The 15,910-nt window shown below is 45.2% G+C and overlaps 1 protein-coding gene across 1 annotated transcript in view; it reads left to right on the forward strand.

Annotated features, from left to right (window-relative positions):
* The window catches only part of LOC145351989 (NACHT, LRR and PYD domains-containing protein 12-like), a 72,830-nt gene extending 60,743 nt beyond the window's left edge, over window positions 1-12,087 (forward strand). The window contains 3 exon segments of the mRNA XM_080201841.1: window positions 6,661-6,831; window positions 8,896-9,063; window positions 11,782-12,087. Coding sequence (XP_080057967.1) covers window positions 6,661-6,831; window positions 8,896-9,063; window positions 11,782-11,896 — 454 coding nt within the window. The 3' untranslated portion in view covers window positions 11,897-12,087.
* Window positions 12,088-15,910: the final 3,823 nt, after the last annotated feature.

A 15,910-nucleotide genomic window follows, 5' to 3' on the forward strand; every position in this document is an offset into this window, starting at 1 on the left:
ATTGCATTGTAATATTCTATGTTCTCTATTCCATTAGCAAGAACATTGCAGGTGTTTCCTCCACTGGTAGACCCATCACTAAGAATGCCAAGTGATACCCTACATTGGACATTTTAACATAGAAACATAGAAACATAGAACATTACAGCGCAGAACAGGCCCTTCGGCCCACGATGTTGCGCCGACCAGTTACAAAAACAATGACCCACTAGCCTATACCAATCCCTTTTCGTCCATAAACCTATCCATAGATCTCTTAAACGCCCCCAAACTAGGCGCATTTACAACCGCAGCAGGCAGGGCATTCCAATCCCTCACCACCCGCTGGGTAAAGAACCTACCCCTGACATCCGTCCTGTAGCTACCCCCCCTTAATTTAAAGCCATGCCCCCTCGTGCTAGCTTTCTCCATCCGAGGAAAAAGGCTATCACTATCCACCCTATCTAAACCTCTAATCATCTTATATGTTTCAATAAGATCCCCTCTTAGCCGCCTTCTTTCCAACGAAAACAACCCTAAATCTCTCAGTCTCTCCTCATAGGACCTCCCCTCCATACCAGGCAACATCCTGGTAAACCTCCTCTGCACCCTCTCCAAAGCCTCCACATCCTTCCTGTAATGTGGGGACCAGAACTGCACACAGTACTCCAAGTGCGGCCGCACCAGAGTAGTGTACAGTTGCAACATGACGCTGCGACTCCTAAATTCAATCCCCCTACCAATAAACGCCAAGACACCGTACGCCTTCTTAACAACCTTATCTACTTGATTCCCAACTTTCAGGGATCTATGTACACATACACCTAGATCCCTCTGTTCATCCACACTATTCAAAGTCCTCCCGTTAGCCCTATACTCGACACATCTGTTGCTCCTACCAAAGTGAATTACCTCACACTTCTCCGCATTAAACTCCATCCGCCACCTCTCGGCCCAGCTCTGCAACCTTTCTAAGTCACCCTGCAAACTATGACACCCTTCCTCACAATCTACCACACCTCCGACTTTGGTGTCATCAGCAAATTTACTGATCCACCCAACTATACCCTCATCCAGATCATTAATAAAGATTACAAACAACAGTGGCCCCAAAACAGATCCCTGAGGCACACCACTCGTAACCGAACTCCATGATGAATATTTACCATCAACCACCACCCTCTGTCTCCTATCTGATAGCCAATTCCTGATCCAACTTCCTAGATTACCCACAATCCCATACATCTGCATTTTCTGCAGAAGCCTACCATGGTGAACCTTATCGAATGCCTTACTAAAATCCATATATACCACGTCAACTGCCTTGCCCCCATCCACCTCTTTGGTCACCTTCTCAAAAAACTCAATAAGGTTAGTAAGGCACGACCTACCCGCTACAAAACCATGCTGACTATTTCTAATCAATTCATTACACTCCAAATAACTATAAATCCTATCCCTAATAATTTTTTCTAAAACCTTGCCCACAACAGAAGTAAGACTCACCGGTCTATAATTCCCGGCAAAGTCTCTGTTCCCCTTCTTAAACAATGGGACAACATTCGCTATCCTCCAATCCTCCGGGACTATACCAGAGACCAATGATGACCTGAAGATCAGAGCCAGAGGCTCTGCAATCACCTCTCTAGCCTCCCAGAGAATCCTAGGGTAGATCCCATCCGGACCAGGGGACTTATCTATTTTCAGCCCCTCAAGAATATCCAGCACAACATTTTGACAATGTTATGCAGGCAATCAACATAGCAGAAGATAATGTGATTCATACATTCTTGAGCATGATTGGGGAAAGCATTCAGTCTCCTCAGAATGTTTAGTACAACCAGAGGAAACCGGCACCAAAACATATGATGAAATGATAGAGATTCTGCCAGTACGCCATTCGCCAAAGCCTTTAGTGATTTCAGAGCACTTCAGATTCATAAGAACATAAGAAATAGGAGCAGGAGTAGGCCATCTAGCCCTTTGAGCCTGCCCCGCCATTCAATAAGATCATGGCTGATCTGTCGTGGCTCAGTTCCACATTCCCGCCCTCTCCCCATAACCCTTAATCCCCTCGCTTATCAAAAACCCATCAACCCGCGTCTTAAAAATATTTAGCGAGGTAGCCTCCACCACTTCAACGGGCAGAGAATTCCAGAGATTCATCACCCTTTGAGTGAAGAAGTTCCTCCTCAACTCCGTTCTAAACCGCCCCCCCTTTATCTTAAGGCTGTGCCCTCTAGTCCTACTATCCTTTCTGAGCGGGAAGAGCCTCTCCACCTCTATCCTATCCATCCCATTCATCATCTTATACGTCTCAATGAGATCTCCCCTCATTCTTCTAAACTCCAACGAGTACAAGCCTAGTTTATTCAGCCTCTCCTCATAGCTCAACCCCCTCAACTCCGGTATCAGCCTAGTAAACCTCCTCTACATTCCCTCCAAGGCCAAAATATCCTTGCGTAAGTGCGGCACCCAAAACTGCACACAGTACTCCAGCTGCGGCCTCACCAATACAGCTGCAGCAAGACCTCCCTACTTTTATACTCAATCCCCCTCGCTATGAAGGCCAGCATCCCATTTGCCTTCCTGACCACCTGCTGCACCTGCAAGCTGGGTTTTTGCGACTCATGCACAAGGACCCCGAGGTCCCTCTGCACCGTCGCCTGCTGCAGTTTTTCGCCCCGTAAGTAATAGTCCTTCCTACCATTATTCCTACCAAAGTGGACCACCTCACACTTGCCAACATTAAATTCCATTTGCCATTTCCTGGCCCATTCGCCCAGCCTATCTAGATCCTTCTGCAGACTCTCCACACCCTCCGCGCAATTTGCCGTTCCACCAATCTTGGTGTCATCAGCAAATTTCAACACCCTACACTCGGTTCCCTCCTCCAGATCATACAAACCAAATCAAGGAAAGGGAACTCAGTTGTGCTGCAGGTGGTTACACTAAACTTTAATGAAGAGTACTGTAAGTTTGGTGATGTGTTAAGTGATACATTTTGGGACAGACTGGCCTGTGGTCTGAGAATTGAGACAACACTGAAACAGTTACTAACCTTACTCTTGGAAAGGCCTTAGAATTAGTTGTTTTGATGGAGTGGGCTGTGAAAGATGTTCAGTAACTGAGTTTGAGACCTCGGATACACAAAATATTGGCTGTTTCGACGTCAAAGAGTTTCAAATCAAAACTCGTACATGCACCAGTGTGGCAAGCTATCACATTCATTAGCCAAATGAGAGTGCAAGGATACTATAGGCCAATTGTGCAAAACGAGAGTGCAAAATCGAGAGTGTTTGTTGTACGAGAAAAAAGCAAGCAATCGGCAAGAATAGTAAGAAGCATGTACAAAACAAATCAGCATGTAAACACAACAATATAGGAGGTGTTCATGCTGTGCAAAAGTGTTGATGGAAATAAAGCAACGTGCAGCCTGAGGACGAATTATTGGTGAATACGCTATCCATATCTGATGCTACGAACAGATACCATGTCAGTCTATTCCTAGATGGACAGCTAGTAAGGATGGAGATTGACACTGGGACAGCTGTGTTGCCACTGCCAGAGACAGCCTACAAGAAAAAAGTCAGATATGTTCATAAGAACATAAGAAATAGGAACAGGAGTAGGCCATCTAGCCCTTCGAGCCTGCCCCGCCATTCAATAAGATCATGGCTGATCTGTCGTGGCTCAGTTCCACATTCCCGCCCTCTCCCCATAACCCTTAATCCCCTCTCTTATCAAAAACCCATCAACCTGCTTCTTAAAAATATTTAGCGAGGCAGCCTCCACCACTTCAACGGGCAGAGAATTCCAGAGATTCACCACCCTTTGAGTGAAGAAGTTCCTCCTCAACTCCGTTCTAAAATGCCCCCCCTTTATCTTGAGGCTGTGCCCCCTAGTCCTAGTGTCTTTTTTGAGCGGGAAGAGTCTCTCCACCTCTATCCTATCCATCCCATTCATCATCTTATATGTCTCAATGAGATCTCCCCTCATTCTTCTAAACTCCAACGAGTACAAGCCTAGTTTATTCAGCCTCTCCTCATAGCTCAACCCCCTCAACTCCGGTATCAGCCTAGTAAACCTCCTCTGCACTCCCTCCAAGGCCAAAATATCTTTGCGCAGGTGCGGCGCCCAAAACTGCACACAGTACTCCAGCTGCGGCCTCACCAATGCCCTATACAGCTGCAGCAAGACCTCCCTACTTTTATATTCAATCCCCTTCGCTATGAAGGCCAGCATCCCATTTGCCATCCTGACCACCTGCTGCACCTGCAAGCTGGGTTTTTGCGACTCATGCACAAGGACCCCGAGGTCCCTCTGCACCTTCGCCTGCTGCAGTTTTTCGCCACGTAAGTAATAGTCCTTCCTACCATTCTTCCTACCAAAGTGGACCACCTCACACTTGCCAACATTAAATTCCATTTGCCAGTTCCTGGCCCATTCGCCCAGCCTATCTAGATCCTTCTGCAGACTCTCCACACCCTCCGCACAATTTGCCGTTCCCCCAATCTTGGTGTCATCAGCAAATTTCGACACCCTACTTGGGATCTCAAAAAAATGTATTCAAGACATACATTGGCCAACTGCTTCTATTGAGGGGAAGCATTGATGTAGCTACCCAACTTAATAGACAAGTGGCTGATTTGTCTATAAATATACTAAAGGACAGTTATCCAGCATTGATGGGTCAAATGTGTTAAGAAAAGATTGGGCCTAGTTTGGCTGAAGTCAACCTGATGACGAATGCGGAATCTGCCTCCCATTGACAAGGCACATTTCAGGGATGTGATGGAAAACTTTACATTTCCCAGGATGAGTGAAGCTCCAAACAACACTCAGGAAGATCGAGGCCATCCAGGACAAAAAAAAAACCATCTGCAACCCCATTCTGCAAACATTCACTCCCTCCGCCATCAATGAACTTGATGGCAGCCATGAGTGTCATCTACAAAGGTGTACTACAGGAACACACCATGGTATCAGAGGCAGCATTTTCCAAGCCCACAACCACTACCTTGTAGAAGGACAAGAGCAGCAAATACCTGGGAAAAATCGCCACTGAAGTTCTCCTCCAAAACATTCACCATTCTGACTTTGAAATATATGGCCTTTGCTTCACAGACGCTTGGTCAAAAATTTGGAACTCTGTCTCTAATAAAATGGTATACCAACACCTCAGGAACTCCAGTGGTTCAAGAAGACAGCCCAACACTGCATCCTGAAGGGTTATTAGGACTGGACAATCAATGCCCATCTAGCCAGTGACACGCATATGTCAGGAATGTAATAGCATGCTCAAAGCTGTTCCTTTTTAAGTGCCAGAGTCAGTATGATTTATTGGGACCACCCACAGGGAAGATGAAATGTCTCTCAGAGCTGATGCTGTGGCCTGGGCATTGCTCATGTATGAATGGGAACTAATTGTATATTACATTAATATATTATATTTATCATCCTTCGTCACATATATGCCAGATCACATTTGGACATTTGTCCTTTGGCCATACTAGAAAAGTGTTTTACACATCTGTAACATTCTTTGCAATGTCCATCCAATCTGTCTGGGATTTATGTGCCCATTTTCTCCTCCTGTGCAGAGGGGATCGGACCTCTCTGAGCTCGAACAGTCTCTCTAAAAACGCATGGCTCAATCAATCTTTATCTATCTTCTGAGGATATTCATGATGACTCCACCTTCTCACGTTGTCCCTCATCTGAGATGTGGTTATAATCGCCACCAGTCAGTGCTCCCCATCAAAAGGAAGAGATGCCTCTAGTACTGTGGCAATTTTGCCTTTATACCTTCTGCTGTAGCAATTCATTACTTACTCGCTGGTCCCTCGTACTGCTGCCTTCCTTTAAAGGTGATGCAAGCATTGCTTGCACTAGGACATCCCCTGGCTGGACTGCTTGAGTGGATATTTGTCCCACGCCATCCCCTTCCCAGGTCATTCCACTCACCTGGCTGGTTATCTGTTTATTCAGTAAAAAGTCTGACAACACCAGGTTTTAGTCCAACGTATTTATTTGATAATATACTCGCAAGCTTTCGGGTTAGCCCCTTACCTGGTGTTGTCAGACTTTTTACTGTGTTTACGCCAGTCCAACGCCGGCATACCCACATCATATCTGTTTATTGTCAGGCTCTGGAAGTACGTTCCGCCCAAACAGTCACACCACACGTTTTTCATTTTGTTGTTGAAACTTCACGGCTTCTGGTATAATCACAACTATTATCTTCATCTCCATCACAAACTGTATTCCAGAGCCACTGACTATCACATGCCCCTCCTCAGTGACTAGGGTTTTGTCTTGACCATCGTCACATTCCCATTTAATTATTCCTCCACTTGATTTTGTTATTTAATTCCAAAGGGTCGTGCTACTCCCACCTGTTTCCCCATGCCACAAAACCAGTTAATTCACAGCTTCTTCCCAGTTTTAATGAATGTCCATCACAATTGAAACGTTCACTCTTTCTGTCCTCAGCCTGACCTGCTGAATAGTTTTTGCTTGATCTACTTATATTCCAGATTGACAGCATTAATATAATTATCAATCTATATATATGGAGGTTGCCTTTGTTTAACGTCTCTATATCTGTATATTGTCAATAATGATGTTATTTATAACACTGTGAATTTACCCTGTTTCTGTTTTCCTTCTGACCCCCAGGCTGGATCATAACGTCCTCACGGATTCTTCTGCTGAAGATCTCACTTCCGCTCTTATTACAAACCAGTCACTGACGGATTTGGACCTGAGTTGGAATAAGCTGGGAGATTCAGGAGTCAAAGTACTTTCTGTAGCTCTTAGGAATTCAAGAAGTAAAATAAATAAACTGAAGTAAGTGCCAGAATGTGCGAGATTGTGTTTATAATAAGTGGATATCTAAAATATATTTTCAGTAGAAAAAAAATTTGGCAGCATTAATGGAGCAAGAAAAGCAATGAACATTTTGAATCCCAATGACTTCTTCCAAGCGTCTTCCTACAGACGTAAAACATGAACTCTGTTTCTCCTTGCACAGATGCTGCCAGACTTGGAGGTTTTTTTTCTTTTATTTGGTTTTATTCACAGTTGAGGCAACAACAGGCTCGAGGGATTAAATTGCTTACTCCTGCTCCTATTTAGAACATAGAACATAGAACACTACAGCACAAACAGGCCCTTCGGCCCACGAGTTGTGCCGATCACATCAACACCTACCAACCTACAGACCTATCTATAACCCTCAATCTCATTAAACCCCATATACTCATCCAGAAGTCTTTTAAAAGACCCCAGCGAGTTCGCCTCCACCACCACTGACGGCAGCCGATTCCATTCACTCACCACCCTCTGAGTGAAAAACTTACCCCTAACATCACTTCTGAACCTCCCTCCCCGCACCTTAAATCTGTGTCCTCTCGTAGCAACCATATCAACCTGGGGAAATAGCCTCTGAGAGTCCACCCTATCTATTCCTCTCAACATTTTGTAAACTTCTATCAGGTCGCCTCTCAACCTTCGTCTCTCCAGGGAAAAGAGTCCCAGCTCCCTCAACCTAACTTCATAAGGCATGCCTCCCAGTCCAGGCAACATCCTTGTAAATCTCCTCTGTACCCTTTCAATAGCTTCTACATCTTTCCTATAGTGAGGCGACCAGGACTGCGCACAATACTCTAAATGAGGCCTGACAAGGGTCTTATAAAGTTGCAGCATTACCTCCCGACTCCTAAACTCAATCCCTCGATTAATGAAGGCCAGTACACCATACGCCTTCTTGACCACCTCCTCCACCTGCGAGGCCGATTTAAGAGTCCTGTGGACCCGGACCCCTAGATCCTTCTGCTCTTCAACACTACTCAGACTTCTGCCCTTGATAGTGTACTCATTCATCCCGTTGGTTTGTCCCATGTTTTTTTTTCCAAACACATCTTTCGGACTACTCTCTATGATCATTTATAGTTAGGTAAAAAAACTCCAAAATATTTTTGAAGTCTGCCTGGGTCATAAATTTTGCACTTTGAATTTGGATAAGCATGTGAAACTTCACTTCATGTATGATTCAAATGACCCACAAAGGAGCTTTATCAAAAAAAAGTATTTATGAATTCAGGTAACATACAGAAACAAAATTAGCAATAATATTTCCCAATTACAAACAAGAAAATAAACATAATATTGGATAAACCTTAACAGGTAAATATTGTCCCAATACAACCAATATCCTTATAACATACATATGTCACAGGTTTGGCACAGAAAAATAAGAATGATCACGTGATGTTGCAACTTAGTCCTTTTGGTTGGAGAATTGAAGCTCTGGCTTCTCAGCCTGGTAACTTCCAATAGCCCTCGAGGTAGAGATAATGCCAATATCTGACTCCAGCTTTTAACCAGCAAATTATCAACAGCTGAATGATTACCCCAAGGAGGCAAGAAGATCTGCTTTCAGCTAGCCAGCAGAATTTGATAATACCAGTGTCAGAAAGAGAGAAAACTTTGCTGCAGCTGAAAACGAGGACAGCCTCTGACTCCAAACCAAACTGAAAGGAAAAGAACTGTCACCTGACCTGACGATCATTCCCCCCCCCTCAAACCCCCGCTAACAATTCAAAAGTTTGTAAACTTCCGGAAACTGCATTAGACCCAGAGTAAAAATAAACAAAAGTCACTAAAATCATTTAAGCAGTAATGAAACGATATTTAAGCAGGCAGCCAGTGCCTCAATAAAAGTAGAAGGCCGCTTTATAAACTGCAGAGAACATAATTTTAAGACAATACATCCCTTAAAGGTGCATTAGCATCACAGACCAAAGATGCATACACACGCAGTCAGCTTATCTTTATGCTGTCAACAATGGTGTCCTGTAAGATACTGCGCATTTCCCCTATCAACTGTTTTTTTTCCTTTCGGATCCCCAGGTTGGATCATAACTCTCTCACAGATTCTTGTGCCGAGGATCTCGCCTCCGCTCTCAGTACAAACCAGTCACTGACAGATTTGTACCTGGAATCAAACTCTTTCACAGACCAATCTGTCCCCGCTCTCCGCCGCCTCATACTGACCTGCAACAGTCTGGAGCGGATCAAGTGAGTGCTCGAGTCATTGTTTTTTTTTTAGTGAAATAAGTTATAAATGGAGTTTTAAAATATACATTGGCCTGAATATTTGAATCAGCACCAATGTGAGCAGGTTACGAAGATCCTCCAAAACAGAAACTGCTACATGTTTCTTCAGGAATATCAGCCCCGTCATCCTGAGAAGTCCATCAGGGTACAGTCGGGACACACTCTATTTACAGAACTAGTTCTAATATTATAAGCTTAAAGGTTTAGTCATTTAATTGGTATTGGTTAATAGTTTGGTGGGTGGGGTGGGACGATGGGTCATTGGTTTCTCGGGGCTCGAGGAGCGTCAGTTGGTGCAGTCGTGTTGGGATTGAATATAAAAGTAGGGAGGTCTTGCTGCGGCTGTATAGGGCATTGGTGAGGCCGCAGCTGGAGTACTGTGTGCAGTTTTGGGCGCCGCACTTACGCAAGGATATTTTGGCCCTGGAGGGAGTGCAGAGGAGGTTTACTAGGCTGATATCGGAGTTGAGGGGATTGAGCTATGAGGAGAGGCTGAATAAACTAGGCTTGTACTCGTTAGAGTTTAGAAGAATGAGGGGAGATCTCATTGAGACGTATAAGATGATGAATGGGATGGATAGGATAGAGGTGGAGAGACTCTTCCCGCTCAAAAAAGACACTAGGACTAGGGGGCACAGCCTCAAGATAAAGGGGAGGCGGTTTAGAACGGAGTTGAGGAGGAACTTCTTCACTCAAAGGGTGGTGAATCTCTGGAATTCTCTGCCCGTTGAAGTGGTGGAGGCTGCCTCGCTAAATATTTTTAAGAAGCGGGTTGATGGGTTTTTGATAAGCGAGGGGATTAAGGGTTATGGGGAGAGGGCGGGAAAGTGGAACTGAGCCACGACAGATCAGCCATGATCTTATTGAATGGCGGGGCAGGCTCGAAGGGCTAGATGGCCTACTCCTGCCCCTATTTCTTATGTTCTTATGTTCTTAAGTGGTTAGTTCGGGAATCGGGAGCGGATATTCTGGTTATCAAAGGATTAGTGAAGTGATGGGGTGGAGTGATGTGAGTTCTGGTCCGGTGTGGGCGAATATGGTTGGGTTAGTGCTTAGTAGGATCAGGCCGGGGATAATGAGGCTGGGTCAGTGACATAGCCAGAATTCTGTGTAGTTAGGTCACGCTGTTCTTATATTCGGTCAAAGGACAGTATTTGTGTTGGTGGAGTGGCTGTGGATTGGGCTGACTAATTGAGTCAGTGCAGTACGGTGGGAAGCAGGAGTGATTGGGAGAGTCAGTTTGTGACGTTATCTAAATATTAGATAATGTTTTACACTGCCTAACATGTCCTGGGTAACAGTCCATGTAAATCCTATGGATCTCGTTCATGTCTCTAACTCTTATTCAGAGTCAGAGACATTCACAAAGGATTCTGGTCAGCAGGGGAAGCGTGGATAGAGGATTGGCTGTCAAATAGGAGGCAGAGAGTGGGGGTCAATGGGTGCTATTCGGATTGGCGGTTGGTGACTAGTGGAGTGCCCCAGGGGTCGGTGCTGGGGCCTCAGCTATTTACCATTTATATAGATGATCTGGAGGAGGGAACTGAGTGTATGGTGTCGAAATTTGCTGATGACACCAAGATTGGGGGAACGGCAAATTGTGCGGAGGGTGTGGAGAGTCTGCAGAAGGATCTAGATAGGCTGGGCGAATGGGCCAGGAAATGGCAAATGGACTTTAATGTTGGCAAGTGCGAGGTGGTCCACTTTGGTAGGAATAATGGTAGGAAGGATTATTACTTACGTGGCGAAAAACTGCAGCATGCGATGGTGCAGAGGGACCTTGGGGTCCTTGTGCATGAGTCGCAAAAACCCAGCTTGCAGATGCAGCAGGTGGTCAGGAAGGCGAATGGGATGCTGGCCTTCATAGCGAGGGGGATTAAATATAAAAGTAGAGAGGTCTTGCTGCAGCTGTATAGGGCACTGGTGAGGCCGCAGCTGGAGTACTGTGTGCAGTTTTGGGCGCCGTACTTACGCAAGGATATTTTGGCCTTGGAAGGAGTGCAGAGGAGGTTTACTAGGCTGATACCAGAGTTGAGGGGGTTGAGCTATGAGGAGAGGCTGAATAAACTAGGCTTGTACTCATTAGAGTTTAGAAGAATGAGGGGAGATCTCATTGAGACGTATAAGATGTTGAATGGGACGGATAGGATAGAGGTGGAGAGGCTCTTCCCGCTCAGAAAGGACAGTAGGACTAGGGGGCACAGCCTCAAGATAAAGGGGGGGCGGTTTAGAACGGAGTTGAGGAGGAACTTCTTCACTCAAAGGGTGGTAAATCTCTGGAATTCTCTGCCCGTTGAAGTGGTGGAGGCTACCTCGCTAAATATTTTTAAGACGCGGGTTGATGGGTTTTTGATAAGCGAGGGGATTAAGGGTTATGGGGAGAGGGCGAGAATGTGGAACTGAGCCACGACAGATCAGCCATGATCTTATTGAATGGCGGGGCAGGCTCGAAGGGCTAGATGGCCTACTCCTGCTCCTATTTCTTATGTTCTTATGTATGTTATGTTTCAACCTCTGGATAAATTGCCACATCGGCCAATGTGTCAGGGCATCCAGAGAGTCTTGATGCTTATGTACAATCGTAAGTCTCATCTCCAATGGTTCAGCAATTGTCATTAATTCCAATCTCCTATTATTCACAATGTTGCTCATTCTGTGTATTTACTGTTGAAATTTCAGGCTGCAGGAGAATCAGTTTAGTCCAGATGGAAAAAATCAGCTGGGGTTGTTGGAAGGATCCAGATCCGGACTAAGTGTGGGTGTCGCTGGATGGGGCAGTATTTATGGCACCTGAGCTGAATGAATTGCAAGGTCATTTCAGAAGACGTTTAAGAGACAGCTGTATTGATGTGGGCTGGCTGTCACATGTAGGCCAAATTTTGGAGGGGTTGACAGATATCCTTCCCTAAAGGAGAGCATTGAACCCAAAGGGTATGTTTTATGGCTTCGCTCATCCCAACATGGTAAAACCCCATCTGAAGTCAACAGACCTTTCCATGGCATGCCGCTCACTCGCGCTGATTCCCGTGGCGGGCGGAATGGAAAAAAGAATCGCCAGATGTGGTTTTACAGCAATACACGATTTTATTGAACTTGAGTTTTGCCGTGTGCAGGAATGGAATTCCAGATACGCTGGGTCCCTGGATAACAAATCCAGTGGAAATAAGAGCAGAGCAGGATAGTAGGCATTTAAAAGAAGTGAAAATGCTTTAATATCCTGGGTCACTTTCCTGATGATATAACAATATGTTTATTGATACCATTTTCTAGATACTGATATACCTGATGTGCATTACATTATTTCCTGTTTATTTTACATTCCCATCGTGTGAAGTTTTTTAATTCTCTCTTCACTCTGGTATAATAAATGCTGAAGTTTCACTGTATTCATCAGACTTCATTAAAAAACGGAGGAATTGTAACCAGTAATTTGTAATCTCTAACAGTTAGATTAGAACAGCAAGCTCATACAAGAAAGCTGACCCAGTGTTAGATATCAATTGTGGCCAAAGACTGACAGATCAAGAGTCAGACGGATAAGACAATTTAGGGAGCATTTTTTAACACGAGGTAGTCATGTGCGGGATCAACGATGTGGGTGCAAAATCCAGAGAGAATCGTTAATCTTGTCGCGGGATTGCAACTTTCGATTTTCGACCACTCTCGCCAGTGAGGCAACACAAAACACACCACGACAGTACAGGAGCCTCATTCTAACACATTACCATAGCATTATGAGTACTCACTGGGGAACAATTCACCGAACTCTCACCAGCAACACCCACCCCCTCAACACTCCCCGGATATTCAGCGGGAGCCAGGGCGACATCAGGCCGGTGCAATTTACATGAACCTTACGATCTCACTTTCACTGGGGGAGGGTTGAGAGTTGGAAAGTGATGGGGTGGAGCGATGTGAGTTCTGGTCCGGTGTGGGCGAATATGGTTGGGTTAGTGCTTAGTAGGATCAGGCCAGGGATAATGAGGCTGGGTCAGTGACATAGCCAGAGCTCTGTGTAGTTAGGTCACGCTGTTCTTATATTCGGTCAAAGGACAGTATTTCAGTATATCAGGGTGTTCAGTGCTCAAGGGGCTCTGGAGAAGATGTGGGGGACACAAATAAGTTGAACTCGTGGCAAAGGCGTGCTTCAGTTTCACAATCTCAGTAGGTGGGTTCGCTCGCAGGACTTATCTTCCCTGGATAGGATAGAGGTGGAGAGACTCTTCCCGCTCAAAAAAGACAGTAGGACTAGGGGGCACAGCCTCAAGATAAAGGGGAGGCGGTTTAGAACGGAGTTGAGGAGGAACTTCTTCACTCAAAGGGTGGTGAATCTCTGGAATTCTCTGCCCGTTGAAGTGGTGGAGGCTGCCTCGCTAAATATTTTTAAGACGCGGGTTGATGGGTTTTTGATAAGAGAGGGGATTAAGGGTTATGGGGAGAGGGCGGGAAAGTGGAACTGAGCCACGACAGATCAGCCATGATCTTATTGAATGGCAGGGCAGGCTCGAAGGGCCAGATGGCCTACTCCTGCTCCTATTTCTTATGTTCTTATGTTCTTATGTAAAAAAAGGGGTTGAAGGTCAGCATGCAGTTAGCGCCTCCCATATCCTTCTTCCTGGTCTTGCGTCCAAATTGCTACTGATGGGAAATAGGTGGGAGAAAATGGAAGCAGACGCTGAACACCCTCCATTGGAAGTCTGTCGATGGAGGGATTACCTTTTAACCACAAGGAACTGGGTTGTGGAGGTTTGCACACAACAGCACAAAGAAACGTGCTCTTTCCCTGATTTTGTGCAGTCTGTGGACCATGTATATGCTTATTGTATTAAATTGCACTCCATTTTCAGTTGTTTGAAAAGTATTTTATTGCTGTTTTGCTTGCATTTCATCCCCACGCTCCCGATCAGTGATAATTGGTGTTCAAGGGGGCAGGAAAGGAGGAAAACCTACTCATAAACATTCTCCTCCTGGGTCTGGCCAAACTCACAATCAACAGATTTGGGCAGCGGGTGATTGAAGGTGTCATTTAACTTGACTGTCTGCCCCTCTATCGCTGCCATGTCAGTGTCCAGATATCCCTGGAAAGACAGCGTGCTTTGTCCGTGGTCACCACAGAGACCTTCCGTGCCGATGTGTACCGCAAAGAATGGAGTGCATTATAAATCAACCTTTGGCTTAATGTTTTACGTTTCATTTGTGACTTATTGTTGTTGTGGGAGTTTTCCCTTAAGAAGATGCCCTCATTTCTTTGGTCAATTCAGTTTGTTCGTTTTAATGCTAAAGGGTTGGAAACCTTGGTCCTCTGAGTGCTGGCGTCCCACAGCCTGAGTTGCCACATGGAAATGCCCTCTGTGCCTTTGCCACTGCAGCTGCAGCTCCTACTACCTTGTCCTCGCCTTGCCCTTTATGAAGGGGTCCTCCCTCTTCACCTCGAGGACTAGGAGTGGAGTTCACAGAACAGTTTCATACAACAGTAGGTTGTGCTGCCTCATGGACTCAAGAGATTTGCCCCTTTTGCAATCTTGTGGCATTCCTGGATCATTATTATATAAGGTATTTTGGTCTGCACTCACTTTTTCGTTATTTTAAAAACTGTTTTACTGTTTTGTTTGCAGTAAAGTCCCATGCTTCTGATCCATGGGCAACAGCTGTGTACACAGTAAGAAGTCTCACAACACCAACCAATTTATTTGATAGTAAACTCACAAGCTTTCGGGGTTTCTCCCTTCATCAGGTGAATGGAGAGTTCTGGCCTCAGACAGGGCATGTAACAGCACAGACAGTTTACAGATTACTGATTAGAATGCGAATCTTTACACCTAACTTGCTATTCAAGCCTTAAAGATGCCGACAATGTGAGTGGAAAAAGAATTAAGCACAGGTTAAAGAGGTGTGTACTGTCTGCAGACAGTAAGTAAGTGAGGCTTTGCAAACCCAGGCAAGTCATGGGGGTTACAGATAGTGCGACACGAACCCAAGGTCCCTGTTGAGACCATCCTCACATGTGCGGAACTTGGCTATCAGTCTCTGCTCAGCGACTGATGCTGTCCAGCAGAGAAAGTCTCAGTGGAAGTCACTCTACAGTGGTGTCTTCCACATTAACATGGGAACTGGGGTGTAAGGCTTTGCATGCAGCAGCCCCATTCAACCATAGTTTCCAGTGTTTCACAGGTTCTCAAGTAACCTGCCCTTTCTATAATCTTGTGGAGTACGGTGATCAAACTTAAATAGGTTTCTTTTTAGATTGCATTCTCTTTTTAGTTATTTAGAAATTATTTTGTTGCAGTTTACTTTGCATTTCAGCCGCACGATTCAGAGCTACAGGTACTTACGTGGACAGCAAAGGGGACAGAGGGAGAGCGTCTCAAGTAACTGGCCCTGGGCCTGACCAATCCTGCCACAAATGTGTCCAGGTAGCTGGTGACTAATGGAATCTTTTGGCATCACTTTCTTCCTCTCTACCGCGACTATGCTCGCAGCCGGCTGCCCCTGGAGACGGAGAATGAGTCTCTAGGGGCACAATCGAGGCTTTCTGTGCTTGTTGGGTACCACAGGGGCTGGGTTGCATTATTGAACGTTTTAAGCACATTTTGGTTTAATGTCATAATTCATTTGTGATTTGATTTTGTTTTGGGTGATTCCCCTTTAAGGCAGTTCCCTTCTTGTTTTATCCTTTGGTTTATTTAATTTGGTTCAATTATTTCACTCAGAAGTATTCGAGGCTCTGCCCTCCTCCCCTGAAAAAACTAAAGGAGGTGAAAACATTAGCCCAGTCAAAATGATTGGAAGTTTTGATCTCAAGCATTGA

Source organism: Carcharhinus amblyrhynchos, chromosome 13 (assembly GCF_965287045.1).
Source record: "Carcharhinus amblyrhynchos chromosome 13, sCarAmb.v2.hapA, whole genome shotgun sequence".
Lineage (NCBI taxonomy): Eukaryota > Metazoa > Chordata > Chondrichthyes > Carcharhiniformes > Carcharhinidae > Carcharhinus > Carcharhinus amblyrhynchos.